The sequence below is a fragment of the Monodelphis domestica genome, chromosome 2, assembly GCF_027887165.1.
Source record: "Monodelphis domestica isolate mMonDom1 chromosome 2, mMonDom1.pri, whole genome shotgun sequence".
In the NCBI taxonomy this organism is placed as follows: domain Eukaryota; kingdom Metazoa; phylum Chordata; class Mammalia; order Didelphimorphia; family Didelphidae; genus Monodelphis; species Monodelphis domestica.
This window is the reverse complement of record NC_077228.1, coordinates 265,241,242-265,268,742: the sequence shown is the minus strand read 5'-3', so window position 1 is coordinate 265,268,742 and position 27,501 is coordinate 265,241,242. Positions and strand designations below refer to the sequence as shown.

The 27,501-nt window shown below is 42.6% G+C and overlaps 1 protein-coding gene across 3 annotated transcripts; it reads left to right on the top strand.

The window, feature by feature from the left end:
• On the top strand, nt 1-27,501 carry GABBR1 (gamma-aminobutyric acid type B receptor subunit 1). 3 transcript variants are annotated; one of them, XM_056817807.1, is made up of 23 exons: nt 43-355; nt 967-1,042; nt 1,469-1,672; nt 2,827-3,012; nt 4,149-4,169; nt 5,557-5,729; nt 8,849-8,983; nt 9,474-9,644; nt 11,246-11,347; nt 11,588-11,653; nt 12,035-12,226; nt 15,719-15,973; nt 16,906-16,969; nt 18,149-18,226; nt 19,882-20,032; nt 20,587-20,719; nt 21,634-21,750; nt 21,923-22,030; nt 22,506-22,599; nt 23,407-23,534; nt 24,490-24,618; nt 24,974-25,117; nt 25,422-27,501. In XM_056817807.1, exons 2-23 carry the CDS (start codon nt 967-969, stop codon nt 25,593-25,595), a joined length of 2,901 nt encoding a protein of 966 aa, XP_056673785.1. In that variant the 5' UTR covers nt 43-355; the 3' UTR covers nt 25,596-27,501. The 3 variants fall into 3 exon arrangements, with proteins under 3 accessions (XP_056673786.1, XP_056673784.1, XP_056673785.1); XM_056817808.1 differs by lacking the exon at nt 4,149-4,169 and having other exon boundaries at nt 1-355; XM_056817806.1 differs by lacking the exon at nt 4,149-4,169 and having other exon boundaries at nt 20-355; nt 2,827-3,033.

The following is a 27,501-nucleotide window of genomic DNA, read 5'->3' as shown; positions in this document are numbered from 1 at the left end:
CGGCGCCCTCTCCCCTGTCCCCCTCCCTGTCCTCCGTTCCACCCTCCCTCTTCCCTCCGCCCGGAGGTTCCCGGGTCCCCGGCGCCGCCTACTCTCTTCCCGGCTCTGGGCTCCCGCTACAGCCGCTGCCCGGGGGAAAGAGAGACTGGGGGGTTGGGTAGAAGAGAGAGAGGAGGGAAAAGACCCCTGCTCGGCCCAGCGCCGTATACCGGAGGCAGAAGGGAAAAGAGGAGGAGGAGGAGAAAGAAGGAGTGGGGGGGAGGGAGGAGCGGCCCGGCCTGGGGCCCTGAGGCCCGGGGAGAGGCGGGGAGCTGGGCCAGGGAAAGAGCCGGGTGAGCTGGGCCAAAGCGCCGAGGTAAGAGAGCCAAGGGCCTGGAGGGAGGAGGGCAGGGAAGACAGACGGAAGACAGGAAAGGACAAGGGAGGAGATGGAAGAAGGGGAAAAGGGAATAGGAAAAGAATGGAGAAGGGGAGCAGGAATGGAAGGAAATACGAGAAGGCCGGGTTGTGTGTGTGTGTGGGGTAATAGGGCTAGAAAGTGGGTAATAAGAGACCAGAAGGAAGGTGGTAAATGAGGTAGGGGACGAATGGTGCGGAGAAGGAGGGAAAGGGGGAGGTGGGAGATGCCGTAAACCAGACGAGAGGGGGAAATGGATTCCCGAGGAGGGGAACGAGGGGGCACGGGGTGATGATGATAAGGTAGAGTCCCAAAAGGATGTGGGGTACCTAGGAAAGGAGGAAGAGGGAGGGGACATAATCTCTTCTCCTCCCCCTCATCCCGACTTGGCGCGGTGCTCCGCCTCTGCCTCCTCCACGGGGCGCTGTCCACACGTCCCGATGCTGAATCAAGCAGCAGCCTGGGAAACACTGTAGAACCTAGGAGGGGAATGAAAGACAGAACCGCACCCCGTCCGGTCCGCTCTAGTGAGGTTCAGTTCTGTCCTAACCCGGGTGCCTCTTATCCAGATGCTGCTGCTGCTACTGCATCTCCTCCTTCCCTTGGGTTCTGATGGGGCCCAGAACTCCAACACAACCTCCGAAGGTGCACCTTTCTCTAAAATCTCTCGATACCTGACCACTCCCACTTTCATTTCCCCGTTTCCATGCTTTCACATCCACTATCTAAACTCAGTCTATCGTTCTTTCATTTTAACTTAGCTTGGACAACCCATTTTATCCTTTCCCTCTTTACTATACTCCATTTCCTTTCCCCACCCTCTTTGAACACCCCCCCCCACCTCCACGTCCCCCAATTCTTTTCCTGATCCTATTGGCTTCTTGTTATCTTCCCAAATCATACTCTCAGCCATTCTGCTCCTGTCTTCCCTCTGGTCGCTCTCTTCCTAACCTTTAACACCACTCCTATCCCTCTCTGTCCCCTTGTGACATTTCTCATTGATTCTTGCTCTCTTACATCACATTTCTTTAAAATTGACTACCTTTTCCCTTTCCCCTGCACCTCTGACAGGCTGCCAAATCATACACCCACCATGGGAAGGGGGGATCCGCTACAGGGGCCTGACCCGAGATCAGGTTCGGGCAATCAACTTCCTGCCTGTTGACTATGAGATTGAGTATGTGTGCCGGGGGGATCGTGAGGTTGTGGGGCCCAAGGTTCGCAAGTGTCTCTCCAATGGTTCTTGGACAGATATGGACATGCCAAGCCGGTGTGGTGAGTAAACTTGCAATGGCTCCTTTTGCCCTTCGTTTGCCTTAAGGGATCCTTCTCTTTCCTCCTTTCACTCTACTACCCAAACCCCTTGGCATTGCAATCTTGAAAATAAGGACCTAAAATTGTATGAAATAAATGTTTATAGAGCTGTGCTAGTACTGTTAGTGATATAATGAAATAATCAGCCTAAAGCATTCTTTCCATACTCTCCACATAGTACATTATGGCTATGCCTAATTGAGTTCTTGTTATTTTATTTTGATGATTATTGATGGCACCTAACAAAAATAAGTCCCAGGCTGATTTATCCACACCATCTCATCACATTCTTGACCACTCCCATTTCTCAAAGTGGCCACATATGTTTACTGCATCATGGTTCAGTAGAAAGCATCTTGGACTAAGGACTAGAGTACTTGGGTTAAAACCTGGACTGCCACTTGCCAGCAGTGCTACTCTGAGCAATCCCTCTTAAGCTCATTAGCCCTTAGTTTCCTTATCCATAAAATAAAGGCACTGGACTAGATCACTCCTATGATTCCTTCCAGGTCTAAAGCAGTGATACTATGAACTCAATTTTAATACTAGATTATGTAAACTATAGGAAAGTCTATGTACTACATATAAAAGTAATATTCATCACTATTCAAAACAAATTATTGCATTGTCCATAATTTAGTAAGCATTTGATTAGTATGTACAACTGAATTTTAACTGTTATAATCAACTAAAATTCTTGAGGACAAAGATATATTTTATTTTTCCTGTCCTCATAAGGACCTGGCATAGTCCACTGTTCATAGTAGGTACTTAAGTGTTTAATAAATGAATAACTATTAGAAAGGGACTCTCTCTGGCGTGCCTACAGATCCTAGGCTCTTTTTCTTTTGGGACTTTGCCTTTCCTCCCTACCCCCTTACTTGTAAAGCATCATGTTCATGTCTTCCTATCCTCACCCTAGCTTCCTTCCTGTCATTGAAATGAAAGAGCTTTCTTCTTTGATATATATATCAAAGGAGATACATATAATATATGTATCAAAGGACAAAGCTCACTATATATAGTATATACATATATGAAAAAGTATATATATTTACATATACATGTATATAGTGTATACTTGTATCTCTTTTTCTTTTCCTGTTTCTTTACAGTACGTACCTGTTCCAAGTCTTATCTGACTCTGGATAATGGGACAGCTTTCCTCAGGGGCGGGAACCGTCCAGCCCTGGATGGTGCCTGGGTGGATTTCAGATGTGACCCTGGTTTCCATCTAGTGGGCAGTTCCCGAAGCATCTGTGCCCGGGGACAGTGGGACACCCCGAAGCCCTCCTGCCAGGGTGAGGGGAATAAACACTTGGGTGTATCTAATGACAACAATTTTTAGGGGACAGGTCTTAAGTAGGATTGGGTGGAGATAGGGAAGAAAATACAGATGCCAGGAAGAATGAATGGTGGGGTGGGGCCAGAAATAATATTCTATTCCCTCTTTCGATAACCCAGCATCAATTCCTCTAATTGCAACTTTACTTCTCTTACTCTTTGTCCACCCCTGGACTTCTTTTATAATTTTTCTTTTTCTTTACTCCTCATCTTTGACCCTAAACTTTTCTCTTTATCTCAATATGTCTCACCTAACTCTTGTGCTATAAATTTTCCACTGTTTTCTCTGTAATCTTACTGTTTCTCTCTGAATTTCTCTTTATACTTTAAGACTCTTTCCTCCTGCTCCTTGGGCCCCACTTTTCATTTCAGCCATCACATTTCCTACATACATCCTCCCCTCAAGATTCAGATCCAACTTAAAATTATTCCAAAATTTGGAATGGAGAGATTGGGTTGGGAGGGGAGTTGGGAGAAGGGAACACAACATTTGGGAATAACCTAGGATGATGGGGATTTTATAGTAAATGTATTTTGTCCACTCAGGATTTTTGGTACTTAGGTCTCCTCCCTTAGCCTGTTTCTTAAAGTAATTCTGGTGTTTGGTCCACCACCCCTCCCCATTTTTTCTACTCTATCAAACCTTTATTCTACATTGAGGAACCAGGCTTCCTGTTTCTAAATCCTTGGTTCCCAATACCCAGGCATCCTTTTCTTTGTCCCAACTTCCCCAACTTTATAGATGGATTTTTTCCCTTCCCTCAAGATCCTGGTCCAACCCCTCAACCCCTTACTTCCCTCATTGGGCCCCAAATTTCCATGATGTTCATTATTCCTTGACACTCAGCTATCTCAACCTTAGCTTTTGGTTCTCCTTCCCCAAACTCTGCTCTCCTACTGAGAAAATACAAATTCTGACTTCCAGCCCCAACTTGCTCTTATCCCCAGACACCCTCCCTTCCCAGAAACTCAGGCGTTCTGCTCTCCCAAGTGCTGGACTTGGACAGGTGTGGGGGGGTGATGGGGATCGGGCCGGGGAAAGCTGGGCATCAGTGATAACTCTTCTCTGCATCCTCGTCTTTCCTGCTGCCAGTGAAGAGAACCACATACACAGGTGAGACCAGAAAACCTATATTCCATTTAATGCACCACCTCCCCTTTCTCCTTCCTAGACTATGAAGTCCTTTACTCCTTTTGCTCTCTTTGCCACCTCTTGCTCCCTATGATTTCTGCCAGTTCTTCCTCTGGGCTGTGGTGTCCACTCCCATTCTATTCTCTCATCCCCCACTTCCAGTCCCCACCTCCCCTTAACTTCTGCTCCTTGATCCTGTTCAGCTGAATGTCAGGATACCAACAGGAGGGCAGGATACTGTTATATCTTTCATTTCTCTGTTCATTTTCTTAACGGACCTCTTCCTTTTACCCAACTTTGCCCCTGCTCTCACTGAAGCGCTCTCCTAACTGAAATGACCCCTGCCTCATTCTTCCTCAACACTGTCTATCAATTTATACCACTACTCTCCAAACTCCCACAGCCTGTTCATTTCCTTTCTCTAACTCTACCAAGTCCTTTCCCCAGTGTCCCATTTCTTTGCCCCCTAAAACATCCCTCATCACTTCTTATCCGTCTAACTGCTCCAATATCCTTCCCCCAACTCCGTTCTCCATTTCCAACCTTCCTTTCCATTCAATCATTCCTCCCAAACCTTTCCCTATTCTGTGTTCCTGGCCTCCCACTCCATTCTCCTCTTCTACCTCCCTCTTCCTTTTCTCATTCTCTTCAACTCTTCACCCATCCCCCCTCTTCTCCGTCACCCCCACCCCTCAGTCCATCCACCTTCCCTCCCCCACCTCTAGCACCCCACCACGTCCTTTCCTCACCTTCTCTCACGTGCTCCCCGCCCTCACTCCTCTCCCCCGCCTTCGCTCGCCCCTCTCCCCTCTCAGCACGCTGCAGCTCCCAGCTCCCTTCTGGACCAGAGAGCTCTTCTTCCCTTTCCCGCCCCACATCCTCCCTTTCAATCGCCGCCCCTCGCGCCCCCTGCGGCCGCGCCGCCGCCCGTGACGTCAGAGCCCGCCCCCTCCCCGCCTCTTGCCCCCTCCTCCCCCCTCCCCATATCTCCCTCCTCCTTCCCTTGCTCAGTCAGTCGGCTATAGAAGAGTTCGCGGCAGCGGCAACGGGAGCGGCCGGGGTTTAGGGAGACTAGACCCTCTGAGTCCCCCCTCCCCCCTTTCTCCCAAATTCGGGATGGAGGCGTTTCCTCAGTCCCGGTCCCTCCTCCGCAGCCCCCCCTAAAAAGTGTCCATGCTGAGGTTCCCCTCTCCTTCCCCCAAACAGCCCCCTCCGCTGGTCATGGGCCCGGGGTCTCCCTCCCTTAGGGTGGGTTGGTCGCTGTTGGTGGGGATGGTGGTGGTGGCGGGGGTGGCTCCGGTGTGGGCCCCTCACTCTCCCTCGCGACCTGGGCTCCCGCACCCTCACCCACACCCCCGGGCCCCCTCAGCCCCCTCCTCAGGCCGGCGGGCGGTCTATATCGGGGCGCTGTTCCCCATGAGCGGGGGCTGGCCCGGGGGCCAGGCCTGCCAGCCGGCGGTGGAGATGGCGCTGGAGGACGTGAACAGCCGCAGGGACATCCTGCCCGACTACGAGCTCAAGCTCATCCACCACGACAGCAAGGTAGCCCCCCGGGATGGGGAAGCGGGGTACTGTGGTGTTTGGGCTGGGGGCACTGGAGGATGTATGTACCTGGGACTTAAACCGAGCCTCTAGAATCACGAGGCAAGCCCAGCCCCCTCTTCCATGTGGGGGTATGGAGTTTCGGAGGATAGGAGGGTGGAGAGAGACTTAGGATCATCTTGAGGAGCTAGGAGTCCAAGGTAATCTACCTAGCAAAATAATCTCAAAATAAATTCTCATGCAGGGAGTAAGGGGGCATGGGAGAAAATGGCTTATGAAGGAGGGGGAGGGGAGGAGAGACTTGGAGAGGGAAATAGTTTAGGGGTACAAGCTGAGCTAACAACACTATCAAGGTAATTGTTATGATGTTGGAACCTGAGTTGGGGGTTGGGGTGATTTAGGGTATGAGAAGAAATAAGTAAGGTATGAGGGAGAATGAGAGCTAGAACCATTCAAACAGGATGGGGGTGGGGAGACCCAGGGACATGCTAGAAACTCAGTTACAGCAAGATAGACACTGGGGTTCTCAGGAGGAAATATGGGGAAATAGGGTTATGCAGGGGTAAAAAGAATGGGTGTGGAGATGAGGTAGGAATGGAACTAGTTGCAGAGCAGAATCTAGATTTATACTCACTGCCCCAAAATGTCCCCTATGTAATTGGGATTAAAGGAAGGGGTTGGGGCAAGGAACAGGAACTGAGAAGAACCCTTGGTCATTGTGAGGGACTACAGATCATCATTATTTTTTTTAGCAGTAAGGAAGTATGTATTTGAGAGAAAAAGGATATTTGAAGAGAGCTAGGGACAGGGGCACAAGTTCCTCCAAGAAGAGGAAAAATCTCTCATTTCCCAACAATGTGGGGCAAGTGTGATACTGAGAATAAAGATTTGGGGAGAAATTCAAGGGGCATTCTAGTGGACCAGGCATACTCCATGACAGGTAATCCCAGATACAAAGAAAGTATTGGGGATGTATGGAGAAGAATGGGGTATAGGAGGAAAATGCTCTGCAGGGGGTAGAAATCATCTTAGTAATATTCTGTAAGGCTGACCCTTTGCTGATTTTTTTAGGACATCAAAGTAAACCCAGATATATGATTCTTCAGGGAAACTTGCATGAGGGGGATGACCCAAGGTAGGGGCAGGAGAAGAATAATAAAACCAACTCTTGACTAATCCCTGAGATGATCAGGTAACCCTAGGATACATGGGAAGAGCAAGTTAATACAAGAGAAGTACAAAAGTACAGAGAGAGGGGAAAGATAGGTAAAAAGAGAGGAAGAATTTCTTTTTAAGAGGTCATGCTGAGTATGAGATACAAAATAATCCTGTTGGGAAGAGAGAGGGAGATAACTGGATACAGCAAAGAATCATGATGAGGGATGGAATACAGGAAGATCCCTTGTAAGACGAGATCACAGAGAGATGAGGAAGACCTGACTATGAGCTCAAATTCATCCACCATGACAGGTGATTCCCTGGAGGTATAGGGGAAGCAGATGGGGGGACATGGGAGCTGGAGCTGGAGGAGAAAATAGAAGTGGAAGAGAGGGGGAAGGGGAGAAAGAAAAATGTTTTCCCTGACTGCAAACCTAGATTCACTGCAACAGAGAGGAGAGGTAGTCTGTGGGGGAGGGGAGCACTGGTAACATATGAGTCTCTTAGCTCATGATGAGCCAAATACATTCTAGCCCGACAGGTGTGGATCAGAGAAGGGAAGTGTAGGAAAAGGTGGAAAAGAAGAGAAAGATGAGGGAATGAGACAGAGACAGAGTCAGATACAGTGAGAGAGGAAATGTCTCATTCTCAGGGATCAGTAATATTATATAGTACTTTATTTTTTGAAAGTACTTTCATATATAATGTTTCATTGAAACATAGGTTATTACTCATGACAACTTCTACCTTGAGCAAAAAATTAGAGGAACATTGAGGGGGCTCAGAATTTGGCATTGGGGAGAGCCAAGGAAAGGAACTGGGATGGATATCTGGGAGAAGAGGGTCCCTGAGAGAGAAGAATAGTCTGGAAAGAGATGCCAGAAAGTGAGGGATTAAGAAAAAAACACACATCAGAATGTTGTTGAGAACTGACCTTGACAGGGGGTGGGTGGGTGTCAAGTTTATTTTGAATGTTGTTTCTTCACTTTGTGCTAACCTCCCTCTAGTTTTCCCTGATTTCCTGATTTCCTACAGTGGCCCAAATATCAAACCTCAGTGGGGAAGGAGGTATCTCCAGGAGGCCACTTTTATTTCCTTTCTACCTGCCCCAATGTTTCACTGTCCAGGCCACTTGTGTTTCCTGCCTATCTCCCTTATACCCTTGCTCCCCTGTTGGGTTTCTGCAGCTTTTGAAAGGTCAGGCAGTGTGAAGAGAACATATATTAAGAGACCTGTGGCTCATGCTTGCTCTTTTTAACTCCTTTCTTTTTATTCCCCCTCCTCCCTTTGTCTCTTTCTCTCTCCTGCACCCCTTCCTCTACCATCAATTTCCTCTCCTAGACCTCAAAGTATCTTTCCAATCTCTTCTCAGCTCCTTTCCTATTTCTTGTCCTCTTGTTCCTTTTAAGGTCCCTGATTCCTTCCATCCCCCAACTGTTTCTTTTCTAAAGTACCAGTCAAAATGTCAGGACACAGTAGGGGGGATGGATAGCTGAGATTCCCATGGTGTTCCTTCTCCTATCCTTTTATCTCTTACCAGTCCTGAAAAAAGATAAAAAAAATATGGAGGATGGCAGAGGAAATTTAGAATGGGGTAGGGACTTAATGGGATTCTGTTTATATTCTTATTAATTTCTTTCTATTCATAGAGAAACCTGAGAGGTCTGAGGAAGGGGGAGAGAGAGAGTATCTGGAGATCAATAGAAAGGGGCAAAAGGGAAAATAGAGTCATGGTTAAGGGGAAGGAGAAATGACATGGGAAGATGCTATTTGATAGAACAGGGAGGAAAATCTATGATGGTCAAGTACAACTGGAGAAGGAGGGACAGAAGGGTAATGAAGGAAAGAATCTCAGGGGAGGGATAGGGGATAATGGTATCTTAAATAAAAAGCAAATGGAAGTAAAGGGGAGAGGGATCTTAAATAAGGTTGCTTCCTGATTTCCTACCCTTATTTTGCAGTGTGATCCTGGACAAGCCACCAAGTACCTATATGAGCTGCTCTACAACGATCCCATCAAGATCATCCTCTTGCCAGGCTGCAGCTCGGTCTCCACCCTTGTAGCAGAGGCTGCCAGGATGTGGAACCTCATTGTGGTGAGCTGTAGTGTGGATTTTTATCTAGGAAATTCAGCCTAGCAGGGTGTTTCAGGAGGTAAGGGACATACTTTTTGGCTGTGGGGATGAATGCTTGGGGGTATTTTTGAGAGCACTTGGAGAGTGGCCCCAGATTCAGAGACTCTTAAAGACCAAATTTATGAATCTTCCACTCTGACTGGTATCTCAGGGATGTTCAGACAGTAGAAATTGCTTGAAATATGACAGTTTGGGGTCTCAGCTAGTTTGTCTAGCAAAATGAATTAGTTGGATCTTGGGGAAAACTTCCCAATTTTGAGGAGATATGTGAAATTTTTATAGGAATGACTAAGAGTAACCTCTTACCATACAACTTTTTTAGCACAAAAGGAACAATTGTATGTATAGTCAGGAAGAAGGAAAGGAGAGGAATGGATTGACTTCTAGTAACTCTTAATAACCTGGACTTTATGTTGAACAAGTCTTATTGTACCACTCTCATCCCTTTCAGCTTTCTTATGGTTCAAGCTCACCAGCCCTATCAAATCGACAGCGTTTTCCCACTTTCTTTCGAACTCATCCCTCAGCCACCCTTCATAATCCTACTCGGGTGAGGCTCTTTGAAAAGTGGGGCTGGAAGAAGATCGCCACCATTCAGCAGACCACTGAAGTCTTCACTTCGGTGAGGATATGGAGACGGGTGGGGGGATCAGAGGTGGGAGAAAGCTATTTAAACTACCATGGGGAGGAATATTATGGACATCATTTGCCTATTGTAAATGAATGAATGGAAAAGCATTTATTAAGCATTTACTGTGTGCCAAGTACTGTGTTAAGTTCATAAAAAGAGAAATCATTTCTTAGATGCAATAGCTGACCTCTCTGATACCAGGGTTCTGATATTCTCTTCTTTTTGCTCTTACCTTGTAAATCAGATAAAAAATTGTTTAGATCTTTTGGAGGTTCTTCCCAAACTCAAAGATAGGAGAACAACACAGAAAAAAAGTACAAATAGAGTCAGAAAGAAGAGGCAGGGGTGTGTGATTGTGAAAGTAAAGGAGAAAGGGTTGAATTCACAGAAAAAGAGATAGGTGAACAAAGATACACAGATGATCATACACTTTGGGTAAAATAGACACAGAGACACTGATAATAGATAATAGAAATGGTGAGAGAATGAATTGAAGGAGAGAGAGGCTGGGTGTGTGTGTATGTGTGTAGAGAAAGGATCTGCATCTGAGGAGACCTATTAACATGAATATGTGTTTCTCACTCCAGCTCTATTATTTTGGACCTGTGTCCACTCTCCTAGTTGGCATTGCTTACTTTCTCTTACTCTAGATTCAGTTCTGATTTTCTTGTCCATCTTTACATTTGTTTCTCCCTTGCCATTAATCATCTATCTATATCACATCCTATATGGAAAACCTGCACAGTTCTCCATTAACTTTTATGGTCTATCCAATGACCTGTAGTCATTGTAGCTAATATGGCCCCCTGATTGTGGGAGGAGGACCTGTTCTACATCCTACTGATTTAAATCTGATGAGTTCAGTTCAACTGGCACTCTCTAATATTATTGGTCCCCTTGGTCCCTATTGCCACATATGAATTCGGTATTTGTTCTTTTTTTTGTCTTCCCATTTTCATATCTAAGTATAATTAGTTTGGGAAGACTTATTTACTTTTTTAAAGGGTAGCAGAAAAACTTACAGATTCCAGAGAGAGAAAAAGATACCGTGGTACTAGGATAACTTTGTAGTTGGCAGACAATGGGGATTATTGGCCAATTCTAAGCTAGTTTCCCCCTCAAATCTCATCTAGTATTTGAAACTGAAATTTGAGGCATCATGGCTTTCTGCTATAAATAACTTAGGAGACCAATTCATTCTTTCTATGAATGTGTGTGCATGTGTGTGTGTGTGTGTGTGTGTGTGTGTGTGTGTGTGTGTGTGTGTGTTGTACTAGCTCTTCTTATGGCTTTCAACTTTCCTTGTTGGTTTTCATCAAGGATGTAAATAAATAATCTAGGAGGTACTCACCTCCTAGGAAGCTGCCCTGGACACAACTCTGTACATAGACATTATATATGTTTGAAAACTATTTCCTCATATTCATAATATGACTTTGATTTAGGTTAAAAGAGATCTTGTGGGAGAAAGTGTACAAAAGTACTATTCTAAGAACATGTATTGAATATATAAGTCCTAAGTTAATAATTTTTGTCCTTACTCAAAAGCATACTTCTTATTTTCCCCAATTGCTTGTTACCCATTATATCAGACTTTGGATGATCTAGAGGAACGAGTGAAGGAAGCAGGAATTGAGATTACTTTTCGCCAGAGCTTCTTTTCTGACCCAGCTGTGCCAGTCAAGAACCTTAAGGTAGGCTGGAGAACTAAACAGAGGTCAGGGAAAGCCTGAGCGAGGAGCTGGTGAAGAATGTAAGAGCTGATTTGGGAGTAGTGGGGAAAGTCTGAGCTTGGGTGACAAGAAATCTAGGTCTTGGTACTGAAGGGGAATGGTTCATTTCACTAATTTAGTTAATATCAACCAGACATTTACTGTATGGAGATGACTGTGTTAGGCACTTTGGGAGACTCACAGTCTCTCTTCCTTCTGTAGCGCCAGGATGCTCGAATCATCGTGGGACTTTTCTATGAAACCGAAGCTCGTAAAGTTTTCTGTGAGGTGGAACTGGACTCTGAAGAGGGAGGGTGGGCAGGGAGGAGACATCAAGCCTTGCTTTCTTATATCATCGTTTTTATGTCTTTATACCTAGTGGTTACCATCGTCTAGTTTTTCTACCATTCATTTCTTCAAATACCCATACCATTGCTATTTCTCTCAGTTTCCTTTGGGGTCCTATAAATCAGTAGAGGGCATTAAGGGGTCCTATGAATCAATAGAGGACATTAAAGAGAGACTTCTAAGGGGGGATTTATGGGTCTTCCTTTTTCTCTCTCCCCCTGAAACCACTATATGACATATTTTACCTCAACTTTTATTCTCTTCTGAAGAGGATGATCTAGGATTTGAGCCAATCTTAGCCTCTCTCTTATTTATACTCAGGTTTACAAGGAGCGACTCTTTGGGAAGAAATATGTCTGGTTTCTCATTGGCTGGTATGCAGATAACTGGTTCAGAACCCCGGACCCAGCCATCAACTGTACTGAGCAGGAGATGGCAGAAGCGGTGGAGGGACACGTCACCACAGAGATTGTCATGCTAAACCCTGAGAACACTCGTGGTATCTCTAACATGGTGAGGAGTGTTTGGTGTTAGATAGCTTATAGGTTTGTAAAATGGGTCAGAGATCTGAGTGCGAGGGTTATAATCAAGAGTATGCTGGTGGAACTGACACACGGGAGTCAGCATTAGTTAGGGAATGTGGCCACTTTCCCGTTTTGAAAATGCTTGAATGGGACTTACTGAAGGGTCTGTCTCTGTTGTGGTTGCTCTGGAGATGGGTGGGGGTGGGGAATTGAATTCTCAATATGTTCAGTGTGCTACTGAAGGGGGTGGGGGGATGACTGTCACCATGGGGATGAAAGGAAGTTGGAGAAGTGTAAAGGGAGGGCAGCAGAGTTAATAACTTAGATCCTTGAATGTACAACAGTACTTTGCTCAGCATTCATTCTGTTCCTGAAAAGCTGGGTATAAATCAGATTTTATTTTCCCAGGGACTTATATTACTTAGATGTATTATCCTTTCTGACTGATAGTCAGTTGGCTTGGTTCCTAATACGTCCTTTAAATTTTTATGTTAAGCAGTTAATGGTTTATAAATAAATACTTAAAAGAACTAAGGGAGTTAGTTGAATCTTTTTTTGAAAAGCAAAAATCATCTAATTTATCTGTTTTGTATATTCTTATGTACATTGATTCAATAAACATTTACTGAGAGCTTAAAAGATAAGGTCCTTGCCCTTTCGAAGTAAACAATCTATTTGGGGAAACACAATGAAATGCATAAAACATTTATGGTGATAATTCATGGCAATATAAAAGAGCCGGTATGAGAGTTACAACTAAAGCAGTTCAGAGAAAGGAGAAAATTGATATGGGCTGAAGAAATTGGAGAAGGCTTCATTGTAATCAGATTTGACCTAGGCTTTGAAGAATAACTTTTAGGAGAACGGGTCACAGTTTATATATTTAGAATTGGATTCTAGATAGAATTCAGGGACCAACTAGTTCAATCCTTTCATTTTACAGTTGAGGAACTCCTGAGGCCCTGAGAGGTAAAAAGATTTGTTCAAGGTCACATATATAATAAATGACAGAGGCAAAGTTTAAACCCAGGACTCTAGATTCCAAAAAGCACCCTAAGAAACAGTTAGTTACAGAAAATAATTTCATCAAGAACTGAATGAACATGTACAGCTGTCCCCAGTTCTTTATCTTCCCTCTCTTCCCCTTGGAGTAATGCTTGAATTTGGAAAGCCCCTAACGCTCAGATGGGGAGACCTGAAAAATGAATAACCAAAGGGAATTTGAAGAAAGTGGATAGGGCCAGAAAGACTTTTTCATTTTTTAAATTCAAGGACCTGTCAGTCATCCCTTTCCCTCCAAATGAACTGCTAACTACAAATATTCTCAGATAGTAAATGGGAATTTAATAGGCCTCTCAAAAAAGGTGCTCCGGCTTTTAAATAGGAAATGACAGGGAATTTGTTTCTGGTTGTTTGAGGAAGCTGTTATCATTTGGATAGGTTCTAGAGAAAGATGACATTTACCACCGAGGCTACAATGCTACTCATAAGACTAGGCTTGGTTGCTAGTTTAGAAAAAGATGTAAAGTTATCTTTATCAAAGAGTAGAATTGGCTTGAATTGCCTAGTGAGCAGGCTTTAGGAATATTGAATAGGATGGGAAAATGGGGGCAGGTCACTTTAAGATGGCTTGAATCCTAGGGGGAAAATTCTTTCAAGTAATGTAGGAAAGGGCCTTTCAGCAGGGACTTAGAGTGACTACAGAATGAAAATGTAGGAAACATCTAGAGCCAGAGGGCTTCACATTCCAAAATAAGGTTAGAAAGCAAATTCTGAGAGGTATTGAGAATTCTCTTAGACCTTGAAGCAGGTTCTTGGAGGGATTGTGAATTCTATCAGGCCTAGCAGCTGGCTTTTGATGGGATTGTGAATCCCACCAGCTTTAGCAACAGTGCTAAGCCAAGTCGATCTTGAGCCAGGAATTTCTGTATTTTGGTCTAGCATCCGTTCTCACACATCTAACCCAGACAAGGATGAGGTGAAGAAAAGGGAGGAAAAAGCTGGCTTCCTGTGAGCTGTGCCAGCCGAATTGATCTCCGGCTAGGTGGTAGGAACAGAAATATGTACTCTGTAGACTTGTTCATTTTTATGCATTTTGTTTTGCTTATTGTTTTCTATTAGTTTGTAGTAAATTAAAAAAATATATATCCTTGTCTTGGCAAAAAGAATTTTTTTCCACAAATGTTAAAAGGCTAGGTAACTTGGGCTAGACAGGAGAATCTGGACTAGAAGCAGTGTTTATCCCAACTCAGAAATTAGTAGTACTGGGGCAGATTGAAAGTAGGAAAATGGGAAAAAGGATTGAGAGTTCAGTTATGCTGGCCATTGGGTTAAGGTCATCACATGTGGATGCAAATGTTTTCTTCCTAAGACAATCTTCTTACATAATGTTTAGGATAGATTATAATGAGAAGAGTTTGGAAAGAGGGAAACTGTGTCAAAGATGACATTGCTCAGACCCGGAATAGGAATATCACAGTGAGAATAAGAAACAAATCCGAGTGAGGTCTCAAAAAGAGAAATGACGGGATTTAGACATTGACTATGGGTGATAAGGAATGAAGAGGTGATATTTATTCCAAAGTTTTCAAGCCATTATGACAGAGAAAATAGTGAAAATAGAGAAAATAAGTGATAGCTAGTTTTCTGGGGAAGGAATGATTTAGTGGGTTGTGCATGTGGAGATGTTTTTTAAGTAATTGGTGATAAAAGATTAGATCTGAGGTGAAGTGTGCATAGGATTTAAAATTGGAAGGGACCTTTGAGGTCAAATAATATTCGTTTTATTAAGGAGTAAACAGTTTGTGGAAGTAAATAATTTTTCTGAGGCTAAATAGCAAAACAGGAATTCAAATTTGAGTCTTCTGACCCTAAATCTGATTCTCTTTTCACTTTATCCCTAGGCCTTAAACTGATGAATTCTGAGGAAAGTTCATGTATCAATATAGAGAGAACCATCTTGAATTTCTGCTTATTTCCCCCTTTTCCCCATCCTCATTAATTTTCACTCTTTGGTAACCCTCAATAAATCAAAGTCTTTATAAATTAATCTGCTTATATGTGGTTCTCTGCTAAATGCTAATCAAAGTAAATTAAAAAGACTCAATTCCCCCACTCTATGTATTTATTTTTTAAGCTATGTCAGATACACAGTCCAAGACAGATGTATAGAACAAGAACGAAGCATAGTATGATGGATTGAGCAAGGGCTTTGGGGTCAGAAGACTTGGGTTCAAATCCTTCCTACCTGTATGACTCTGGGTGTCTTTAGCTTCCTGGACTTTAGTTTCCTCATCTGTAAAATGATGGTTTTTAGATTACGTGGCTACTGAGGTTTCTTCTAGCTCTAGACTTATGATCCTCATTTGTATATTAAATTAACACATATAGAAGTTAAATGGGAAATGTAGCAGGAATCATGGGAATTGGATATGCCAGTGAGAATCCTGCATATTTATTCCTTTATTCTTTCCCTCATCAGACATCCCAGGAGTTTGTGCAAAAACTGACCCAGCGATTGGGGAGCAAGAAAGCTGAGGAGACTGGTGGCTTTCAGGAGGCACCCCTGGCTTATGATGCCATTTGGGCCTTGGCATTGGCACTGAACAAGACATCAGGGGGCAGTGGTGTCCATTCTAGTGGCGGGGTACGACTGGAAGATTTCAACTATAATAACCAGACCATTACGGACCAGATCTACCGGGCAATGAATTCTTCATCCTTTGAAGGAGTTTCTGTGAGTATTCCTTCATCTTTTACTTTCCACTGTTTTTCCCCCCTCATTCAAATACTTTTATGCTTTAGAATATTTTCCTTACCTGCTCCAGACCCACAGTTAAGATTTCTTTGAATTTCCTTAGACTAACCTTCCTTTGCCCTCAGAATCATTTTTGGCACTTACCTGTATCTAAAGGAGTTATAGAAATACCCAATATAAAGGCAGCTAAATGATGTAGTAATGATGGACCTGGAGTCAGGAAGACCTGAATTCAAATAATGAATTCAGAGACTTCCTAATTATGAGGCCTTGAATAAGCCACCTGTCTCAGTTTCTGCATCTGTAAAATGGGGATAATCATAGTGCCTAATTCCTAGAATTGTGAGGATAAAATGAGATAATCCTCAGACTTTAAAGCTCTATATAAATGCTACCTATTATTATAAAAGGGAATTATTATAATAAAAGTGAGAGTATTCAATTTCCTTTAGATCTGTTATCAGATTATCATCTATTTTTCATAAATTTCCTTAGTACCATAGAATTTTCATTGTTGGAAGATAATTTAGAAAGCATCTACACAAATGTCTTCATTTTGTAGATGAGGAAATTGAAGCCCACAGAGATTTATGACTTGCTCAGGGTCATACAGCTAGCTAAAGGAAAATTTAAGACTAGATTGTAGATCTCTTAACTGAGTCTAGAATGCTTTATAATTTGAAGGTGATTTGCTATCACAGATGCTTAGCTTCATCTCTTTAGGGGAATGATGTTTTAAAATCTAGGGTACTGACAACTGGGGTGTGTCCTATATGTAGGAAAATACCATAAATAGCATTTATTGAAAACACGAGAAATGAAAGTATTCCTGATTTGCTCTTTTTTTTTTCTGTCCTCTTTTTATCCATCCCTCCTCACTTCCCTCCTCCTACCCCATTTCCTCCTTTTAGGGCCATGTGGTATTTGATGCTAGTGGTTCTAGGATGGCACGGACTCTCATTGAACAGCTGCAGGGTGAGGGCAAGGTTTGTGGGGAGGAAAACTGGGATGTGGGAGGGCTCCTAAATGGAGAGGGAGACACCAAACGGAGAGATGTCAAATGGAAAACTGAGAAAAATTACAAGGTTGTCTCATTTCCTTTTCTCTTGTGCTTTGGCTTATCATCTCCATTTCTCAGGTTTAAGAAAGTGACAACCTTAAAAGTTCATCTCTCTCTATCTCTGTCTTTCTGTCTTTTGCCTTCTCTCTGTGTCTCTCTTTTTCTAACTTACTTATGTATGCATATACATACATGTGTATGCTATACATATATAACACATTTTATGATGTAATATGTTTGCCCTGAAAAAGATATTTTTTAATTGAATTAAATCCTATTTTCCCTGTGACACATTACTATTTCATAGATCCTTCAATTTCATTTCTGATAGATCTTAAAATGGCCAAGTCTCCTATATTAAATTTTCTCTACACCGTACTCTCAATCTCATCTTAGCTCTTCCAGTTAAGGAATTTTGATCTGTAAGCATATGTTTTAAATTTACAAAGGAATCTAATTATTTCAAACAACATTTCTATTTAAATGAACTCATCAAAAAAATTTTAATGCCAGCAACCACTTAGATTTTTAAATATGACATTTCTTTAATTTTATGAATCAGTATTGTATTGAGTTTTCTTGATGTGGATTGGCAATCAGCTTCTCTGAATTTCCCTCTCCAGTCTTTGGTAAAGAGAATTATTTCTTCAGCTTCTTTGAAAAGATTCTTTTCCTACCCCACCCCCTTCTCTTTGTGTCCAGGATAAGAAATAGATATTTAACCACGGTGGAAGGGATATAAGGTAGTCCTTGTAGAAGCGGCCTAGAACAGAGGAGTGTGAGACATTGGAATAGGTAACTGGGAAAAGTTGTGGAGCAATCCTTCCCTATAGGGTTTTAAAGTTAGGAGAAATTCTTACCTGTCTGAGCTGGCTTAGGTATGCTGTACTACTTTCTTGGGGATAAATGAAATGACCACTCCCAAGATCCCTCCTATCATTAGGATTCCTCGATTCTTGACATCCTTAGGGCCAGATAAAAGAGAAATGAAAGACAATGATGGTGTGGCTTTCCAGGAAATGGGGAGAGAAGGGGATTCAGGTTCTGTTTTCTAGATTTTTCTTGTGACTGCCCTCTTCCTTTCCTCCTCCCAGGTGGAAAATACATGCAGATTGGCTACTATGACAGCACCAAGGATGATCTCCACTGGTTGGGTGCTGACAAGTGGATTGGTAAGTGACATCTATAGTTTTCTTCTGTGACTTTATTTTTCATATCCTTTGCCCTTCTGAGAAAAGGGAAAACAAATAGGTCATTAATGTTGGTGGAGGGCTGTGGCTTGAAATAGCCATGAAGTAACCTATAGCATAGGACTTAAGATCAGAAAATTAGAGGGGAATTGATAATGATTCTTATCTTTGTGAAGAACTGTTGAGGTTAAGTAGTTAATAGCCAGATCATGGAATAGAGTACAAAGAGAGTCAGAGATTTTGGCAGTAAGTATATCAAAATACAGGGTTGGCATCTACCACCATAGGTATGGGGTGGTTGAAGGGAAGGAAATGATTTCCACATTGAGAGTTTCTTATACAATGGAAAAGACCATGAGGATAAGAGAACTTGTGTTCTTTCCACTGGCTCAATGTATGACTCTGGGCAAAACACTTAACTTTACAGTGCTTTACTTTCTAGTCTGAAAAATAAGGTAATTGGTCTCAATAATATCTAAGACTCTTTATAGATCTTTATCTGATATTTTATTCTTTTTCTACAATTCTATATTCTGGTGCTACCATAGACATATTCCAGAGAATTTAAACCCCTGAACTGACTTGAGATGAAAATTCAGGTTATAAATTGTATTTATCCTATGGAAGAGAAGGCTAAAGAGGAGTATAGTTTTTTTCCAGCAAGCATATAAAGGGTTTTTAATGAGAAGAATGCTACTCTTCATTTATGTGGAAATGAGTTTAAATAAAAATAGAGATAACAATTAGATAAAAAAGGATTTCAGAAGGGGGAGACCTTAGGTGGGCAGTTGAGGATAAATGTGTAGGCTCTGTCCTGAAGACATTTAAGAGAAAGATTAGAAGCTAGCCAAATATCAGATCATATTGACTTAGGCTATTGATACCTAATTTTTTTCTTTTTGGTGTTTCAGAACCTTATTGTTTTATGTAAATACAACTTGCTCCACTCCTAAGTATTGTTTGCTTATATAATATGTATGTGTGTATATATATATACATATATATATATAAATGTTTTATGTGTATATGTGTATATACACACATGTACTCTGTGTGTGTGTCCTATTTAAGTGAAGATTTTTTTGGAGAATTTTGGAAGAATTTTGTGGTGCTCCTTAAGGTAGTTTTAGGTACTCTGAGGTATTGTTTAGAAAGTCTTCTGTGTAAAAGCAAGCATTGTATATTAGATTATATGTTTGAGGTTTTTTCTAGCTCTGTGATGCTATAGTTCTCTCACTTGTTGATTTTTTGATTCAAGCCTGGAAGAAACTTCTTTTAGTCCACCTTTTTGCCTGATCATGGCTGTATTCTGCTCCCTTCACTATACTATAATTCCCTTTGCTTAAGAAATGAAAGCTTAACATCCTACTTTGGTGATGAAACTTGGCATCTTTTCCAAACCTGTTAGGGATATTTGTTCCTGTAGTACAACAGGTACTTCCTTGTCAGTCTTTCTCCTTTCTTCAGTGAGATTAGGATTTCACATATGTGTGTGTATCTGTGTGTGTGTGTGTGTGTGTGTGTGTGTGTGTGTGTGTGTGTGTGTGTGTACTCAGAACTATTTGCTTGAGATCCTTCTCCCTTTAATGTTCTTTCTTTTTTTTCCTTTCCTGTTTCCTTTTCCTTCTTTAATCCAGGAGGGTCTCCTCCAGCTGACCAAACTGTGGTCATCAAGACATTCCGCTTCCTGTCCCAGAAGCTCTTTATCTCAGTCTCAGTACTGTCCAGTTTGGGCATCGTGCTGGCCATCGTTTGTCTGTCCTTTAACATCTACAACTCTCATGTCCGGTCAGTTCTTCCTACCCCTTTCTCTGATTTTGTTTGTTTGTTTCTACCTCTCAAATGATCACTATGGCCAATCAGTCTACCCACAAATGGAGTTTGTGGTAGAAACAAAGCTTTGCCTCATCATAAAGCCATGTATCCCAAGGGTTCATGTTGACTCACTGACTTCCAAGTAAGCCCTGGAAATCAGAGTAGGGATATAGGTTATACGTTTCTTCCTGTCCTGCAAGTTATCTATCTGGGGTGAAAATGTCCCCTTGGAGGCATTTTTCTTGGGCAAAGTGTTTCTGATATTGGTAGGTCCTATATAACCCTACCTTTTGCCCAGTTGTGAACATGCTTCCTTCCACTCTTCCTTCCTAGGATTAGGGAGAGAAATTTCCATCTATATTCAAATACTAATCTTCCCTTAACCTGATTTCTCTGAAGCCTAAAGCATACTTTATTGTGGTTCCATGGTCTCTATTTCTGGGCTTAGACCTGTGGTGTTGAGTGGGAAAGATTAGATTTATCCACAGAGGGGTAATTGACTTTTTATCCTTCTCCCTCTATTCTAGGTATATCCAGAACTCACAGCCAAACTTGAACAATTTGACTGCTGTGGGCTGCTCCTTGGCTCTGGCTGCTGTTTTCCCACTTGGGCTAGATGGCCATCATATTAGAAAGGGCCACTTTCCCTTTGTCTGTCAGGTGAAGAGCCTTGATTCTAGAAGTTGCTTTATTCTCTTTTTTCCCTTTTCCCTCTACAACTTCGTCCTTCGTATTCTTTTCCTCCAACCAGTGATATTCCATACTTGTCTCTGAATATTTAAGTCTTTCCAAACCTTTTTCATTTTGCAGTGAATTCCAGGGAATGGCATGGTAAACAAAGAATGGCCTCAGAATCAGTATGATTTGGTTTCAAGTTCTACTTGGGCAAGTGATCCTTGGGCAAATCCATTAACTTCAGTATGTCAGACAACTCTCTGGCAGGTGCCATCCATATTGGTTAAGATAGTAACCAGAGTGGGAGCTCCCTATATGGATGAAATTCTGTTAAAAAAAAAAGATTCCAAAGTTACTATTAGATACTTGGATGTAGGGGATAAAGTGGAGAGAAGAAAAAAAAAACATGCATGGACAAGTAACCTGGTAGGGCAATGGCCTAACAGTGTAGGGTTCAGGATAACAACTGAAAGCATCACATTGGGTTCAGAAAACTGGAAATTGGGAGTAGTGAGCTAGAAGATCAAGAGAAAGTTTCAGGATATGTGGTGAGGAGTGAGCTCAAGGTATGTTCAGGGAAATATCTCCTTCACTCCAGTGAAGTCTATGTTGTATTCTGACTCATTTAATGGGGAGTACTTTATCAAATCTATCCTATGTCCATTTTCTTGATCCTCTTCACTCTCTTCTGTCTCTATGGCTCTCTTTCTTTTTGTCTGAATCCTCATACTTTGTGTGTACTCTCTCAATCTTCTTCCTCTGTCTCCCATTCTCTGTTGCTCCATCATCTTAAACTTCTTTGTTCAAATCTCTTCCTTAGTCTCCACTTTCTTTGGCCCCTCACCTTCTCTCTACTTTCTATTCTACAATGTATGTATACATTATTTTTCTTTCCTTAGGCTCGACTTTGGCTTTTAGGCCTGGGCTTCAGTCTGGGCTATGGTTCCATGTTCACTAAGATCTGGTGGGTCCACACAGTATTCACAAAGAAGGAAGAGAAAAAGGAAAGAAGAAAGGTGAACTGGTCTGCCCTCTCCCCTGATCCTCTGCCAAGCCTAAATTCCCCTACCTCAATCCACTGATCCTCCTCAGGGATAATTAATAGGTCTTTGGTGGTACTGAAGATGGGGGGAATGGTTGGATCCAAGACTCTCTCTAGTAATAATTATCATGTCCTCCTTGGTCTAGACTCTAGAATCCTGGAAACTTTATGCTACAGTGGGGCTGCTGGTGGGACTGGATGTTTTTACATTGGCTATTTGGCAGATTGTGGATCCCTTACATCGAACTATTGAGGTATACTTAAATGCTATGAAGTTGCAACTGAAGGGGCTGAGGGCAATCATAAAGGCTTTGACCTTGTTAGAAATTAGTCCAGAAGACCACAGTTGAGATAGCTTTCTAGTCTCTACTAGACATTAGAAGGAGTTCTGTCAAAGACATTAATTATACAGTTTAAAGTTGCGGGGAGGGGTGGGGAAAGGAAGCAGAGGACCAAAGGTGTTATGTAGATAGTAAGGTACTTTTGATAGCAGGGTACTTTTGAGGAAGCAATGCTCTCAAAAGTGGGAAACTGGAATTTGGGGATGGGGATGGGGATTGGAAGATCATGGATAGAGAATGGGAACTGGGGATGTTATTGAATGGAAGTCACTGATAGTGATGATAACTTACTTGGGGAATGGGGAGAAGTTGGAGACCAAATCCTAGAAAGGAAGCAGAATGTGAAAGTTGGCAGTCTTTGTACCTATGGTCCCATTTTTTCCCATAGTCTTTCACCAAGGAGGAGCCAAAGCAAGATATTGATATCTCCATTCTACCCCAGCTGGAGCATTGCAGCTCCAAGAAGATGAATACTTGGCTCGGTGGGTGGGGCAGGGGGGATCTGGAGATAAAAGTGGTCATGAAAAGAGAAGGGAGGAGGACAGGAACAGTAAGGGGGCTAGGGGACATGGGTAGGATGCACCTGGGGCAAGATGCCAAAGTTTTAACATTTTCAACAATTTGGATTGCATGTCTCCCATGAAATCTGATAAAGGCTTTTCCAAGAATGGAAGAAAATTTGTCTTTGTCTATAAGGAACTGAAACTCAAAGATAAAGATATGAGTCAGACTTTTGTAGTGGGAGAAGAATAAACTGAGACTACCTTATCCACAAGTATCTACCATCTGTAATTGGCAAATCATAGGCTTCCTTCTCCTTTCATTTAGTTAGTTTTACTTTATTCTATAGTCACAGACTACATCTATAGCCTCGGAAAGTCCTCTCATATATATACCATGTTTGTTGTTATCTACGCTAGGTAAGCCACTATGCACAGTTCGGTATAGACCATTATCATTACTAGGGGAAAAAATGACTTGCTGAAAAGAGACCAGCAGTATCATCTTATATTCAAAGGATAGTGCCTTATAAGGGAAAAGGGATGTGGTTTGGGGAAGATGAGTGGGAGGTGAGGTTGGTGTGGAAGGGTGGAAAAGATTGGTGATGCTACTGGATAAGAGAGGCTATAAAGGTCACCTACCTTTAATGATAAATTATGGAGTTATTATAAAAGATGGCAGTTAGCAAAAGATTAGGGAAATAGAGGGGGCTGAAGAAAGAATAGGTTTTGGGAATGAGTGAAGATCAGTTTTTTCCATGTGACCCCCCCTTTTTTTTAATCCCTTAGGCATCTTCTATGGGTACAAGGGACTGTTGCTGCTGCTTGGGATTTTCCTTGCTTATGAGACCAAGAGTGTCTCCACTGAGAAAATCAATGACCACCGTGCTGTTGGCATGGCAATCTACAATGTGGCGGTGAGCCACTTTGACATGATCTTTGAATCTAGGGCCTATGATTGGCTACATATGGGAAGATCATCACAGGATCCAGAAATGGAGGGTCTGACAATAATAAAGTGGTGGAGCCTAAGATCAGAGCCATAACCAGGAATTTATGATACTAGAGCAAATTCACTTAGAGTGGGTAGGGAGGTGGGGAGGTGGCACAGTCTTCTCTAGTTGCAATCATGCTGGGAAAATAATTGATTTGTCCCCCAGGGAGCCTGGCCTATACTTCTAAGGTATGGAAAAGTCCCTGACCTTTCCACATGCCCCATTATCACCTTCCCCCCAACCTTAGGAAGAGTTGCAGAGGAGATATAATAGTAGAACAGTGCCACCTCTAAGAGACTTTGGGATGAGTGAATGATCTTGGACTGGGTGATGGATTGAGCTGGGAGACACAGACTAAAAGTTTACCTTCCATTGTTAGTTCCCTGGATAAAAGCTGCCTTGAGGCTCTGGCTAAGATTCATAGTAAGTTTAAAAGAAATGGATTCTGCTCTGCCTCTGCATAGTGCTTTGTTTACAGTGGTCACTTAAGAAGTTGTTGTTGAATGAAATTAAATGTCTTTTCACTTCTGAGGCAGATGGAGAATAGCAAATGTCTGTGTAGCAGATATTTTGCTGCCTATTAGCTATATTCACACTTCTGAGACAGTAGAAGGGAGGAAGAGATTGTTCAGGATTGGGGAAATGATTGGTGGGATAAATTTCTTTGGAGTTTATCTCCAAATCATTGGTGACCATGATCCCTGAAAACGTGATCCCTGACAAGGGTTACGTCCAGTGAGATGGCCAACACCAGCATGCTGCTCTCAATAGCTTCCTGAATTGTCATTGAGGTAAGAATTAGGGAGGGAGGGCTTTTGTCCCCTCTTATTGAATGCTAAAATTCCTACTGGCTTCAATCTCTTACTGTCCTTTTCAGGTCCTGTGTCTCATCACTGCCCCAGTTACTATGATCCTATCCAGTCAACAGGATGCCGCTTTTGCTTTTGCTTCTCTTGCCATTGTATTTTCTTCCTACATTACCCTAGTTGTGCTTTTTGTGCCCAAGGTGAGGCTTTGGGATAGAAGGAAGCAGTTTTTCTTAATTCATTCCCTTTCCTTATTCTGGATTTATCTTTGTTTTCTGATTCCTTCCTGGCTCTATCTCTTTCCCTCTTTTCCTTAGCCCCCCTTCTTATTCCCCTTGTGTTCTATCCCTTCTCATAACCCTTGAGTTCCTTCCCCCCTCTACATACTTCTAGACTTTTTCTGTTTTACTTCTCCCTTCCCAGATTATCCCTGTGCTGTCATCTTTGTCCACTTAATTTGTTTTTGTTTTTTTTGCTTTTTCCTTCCCTTCCTACTTCTGCCATTAGATTTAGCTGATTGTTTTGTTCCTTCCTTTCTGTACAAATTGCTCTCAGATGCGGAGGTTGATCACCCGAGGGGAGTGGCAATCTGAGGCTCAAGATACCATGAAGACAGGTTCATCTACTAATAATAATGAGGAAGAGAAATCACGACTCCTAGAGAAAGAGAACCGGGAGCTAGAGAAGATCATTGCTGAGGTGGGTAGAGGAGTCTAAGGGAAGGTCAGCTTGTGATTCTGGGGGACAGATAATCTTGGGAACAAGAAATTGTGGGGTTTATAAATATATTGAAAGCTTTCTTTTCTTAACTTTCCTTCTTCCATCAATTTCTTTCTTTTTCCATCTCTTGCCATTCTCCTGGTATCTCCCCCACTACTTCCTATTTTCCCCTTTCTCAATTCTTCCCCATTTTTTCCCCTACATCTTCTTCCCTTCTGCTTCAACATTCTCTCCCTACTCCTTATCATCTCTTTCCCTTTTACTCTTGTATTTTTGTCACTAGAAAGAGGAACGTGTCTCTGAGCTCCGACATCAGCTCCAGTCTCGGCAGCAGCTTCGTTCACGGCGTCACCCCCCAACTCCCCCAGATTCTGCAGGGGGCCTTCCTCGGGGTACCTCTGAGCCACCTGATCGGCTCAGCTGTGATGGGAGTCGGGTCCATTTGCTCTATAAGTGAAGGAGTGGTAGTGAGGGGAAGGGAAACAGATGAGGGCTTTGGGGTGGTGGGAATTGGGGAAGGGAAGCAGGTGAGGGTTGGGGAGAGGGAAGTGGGGAAAGATTTGGAGGACCTTGGGGAGAGAACTTTATCCCCAAGTGACAGAAATGGGCTTCCTCATCCCACTGCTGTCTATCTGTCTCTCCTAGGCTGGCTTGGGGTTCTTTCCAGTAGTCTGGGAAGCAAGCCTCTTTCCTCATACTCACACATCTTCATGTCCTAGCTTCATTACCTCAACTCTAATTGCTCTCAGTCATCTCTTGATGTATACATCTTCATCACTGCCATCTCCTGTCTTCTTGTGACTCACATCTAATTCCATCTCCTAGCCACTTAGCTCATCTATTTCATACTCAATGTGCCCTCTGGAACCCTCCTCCCACATGCAAGGTACATTCACAGTTCTCCCCATTCTAAACGTGTGTTTTTTTCCCTCCTTTTCCCATTATTTTCTCCAATGTTCGTCCATTCCAATGCTCAATTTAGCACCCTTGCACTTTCTCTCATTCTTTTCCATGTTCCCTCCACATACCTTTAGGCTGTCCTATTTACCCTTTTCCCTTACCCATGTCCTCTTTTTCCTTGCCCAGGTTTACTTGCTCCTTGCCTCTGGTTTGTTCTTGCCCATGCTCAACATTGCATATGGATCCTCCCCACACATCTTTGCTCACAAAAGTACTTGTTTTGCATTCAATTTAGCAAATGTATTTTAAGGATTTAATATGTGCTAGGCACAGAGAAAGATGAAAAAAAATCCCTAGTCCCTGTCCCTGTGGAGCTTATAGTCTAGTAGAGGAGATTAGACATATCAACAATCAATTTTAATACGTTAGAGTATTTTAAACACATGTGAAATTTCAGGGTGATGTGAGCAAATGAAGGATCATTGTAGTTAGAGATGTCTAACAAATCAGAGAAGCAGTGTGATAACATGCATAAGACATTGACCAGGAAGACCCAAGTTCAAGACTTGACTCTGACACATACTAGCTTGTGACACTGGGCAAGTGGCTTAACCTCTCAGTAACATCCTAAGACTATAAGTTGCAGAGAGGGTGCCACTTGACAGTGATAGAGGTTCCTTAATGAAGAGTCCCCTATACCAATAAAATCACAGTTTCAGTCCTTATTCCTATGTTCAGCATCACATGTATGCTCTCATATATGCTTATGGTTCTGTGTGCATTTTCATGTTTTCATGGTCATGTGTGCTTTTACCGGTATCCCCATTTGCAAGTATTCTGCTTAGCTACCTCTGTATTCTTTGTACTTTTATAGACACATACTCACTTTCCCTATGTATGCTCATTCAGAAACCCATTTAGTCCTCCCACACATTCCTTGCTCATGTTGATGGATTTCCATTCCTCTATGCTTACTTGCTTCCTCTCTCCCACGATCATATCCATTCTATAACCACAATTTGCCTCCCCTCACATGGTACTCTCCTTCCTGTAATCACAACCACTTACCACTTGATCCGTATTCATATTTGCCCTCTCCATGATCTTTCCCTTCTGACACAACTCCCTTGGGCTGAGGTTTTGGGGAGGATTGAAGGAGGAGGCATGGGGGCACAATTGAGCTACTTCTCGTGGCCAGCTGGCAAGTAGTCTTGACCTGAAGGAAGGATGCCTTCAGTAACTAGGACAAACAGATGGACATATTGGACATGGATATTTCCTTATATTGTGGTGTCTTTTGGGGAAGATTCTCCTAGACCCTCAATAAACCAGAGATCAATGTGACACATGGCATCTCTTCTTTCCTCTGTTGTTGAGAAAGGAGAAACACCTCTTTTCCTTGGAGAAAAGAAGACTGAAGAATTTCTTAAATTTAGAAGTTAATAAAGAGATATTGAAGAGGA

Coding starts and splice junctions, on each gene's coding strand:
- GABBR1 (XM_056817806.1), top strand. CDS start 967: ATGCTGCTGCTGCTACTGCATCTCCTCCTTCCCTTGGGTTCTGATGGG. Junction 1,673..2,826: donor GGACATGCCAAGCCGGTGTG/GTGAGTAAACTT, acceptor GTTTCTTTACAG/TACGTACCTGTTCCAAGTCT. Junction 22,600..23,406: donor GAAGATGAATACTTGGCTCG/GTGGGTGGGGCA, acceptor TTAATCCCTTAG/GCATCTTCTATGGGTACAAG.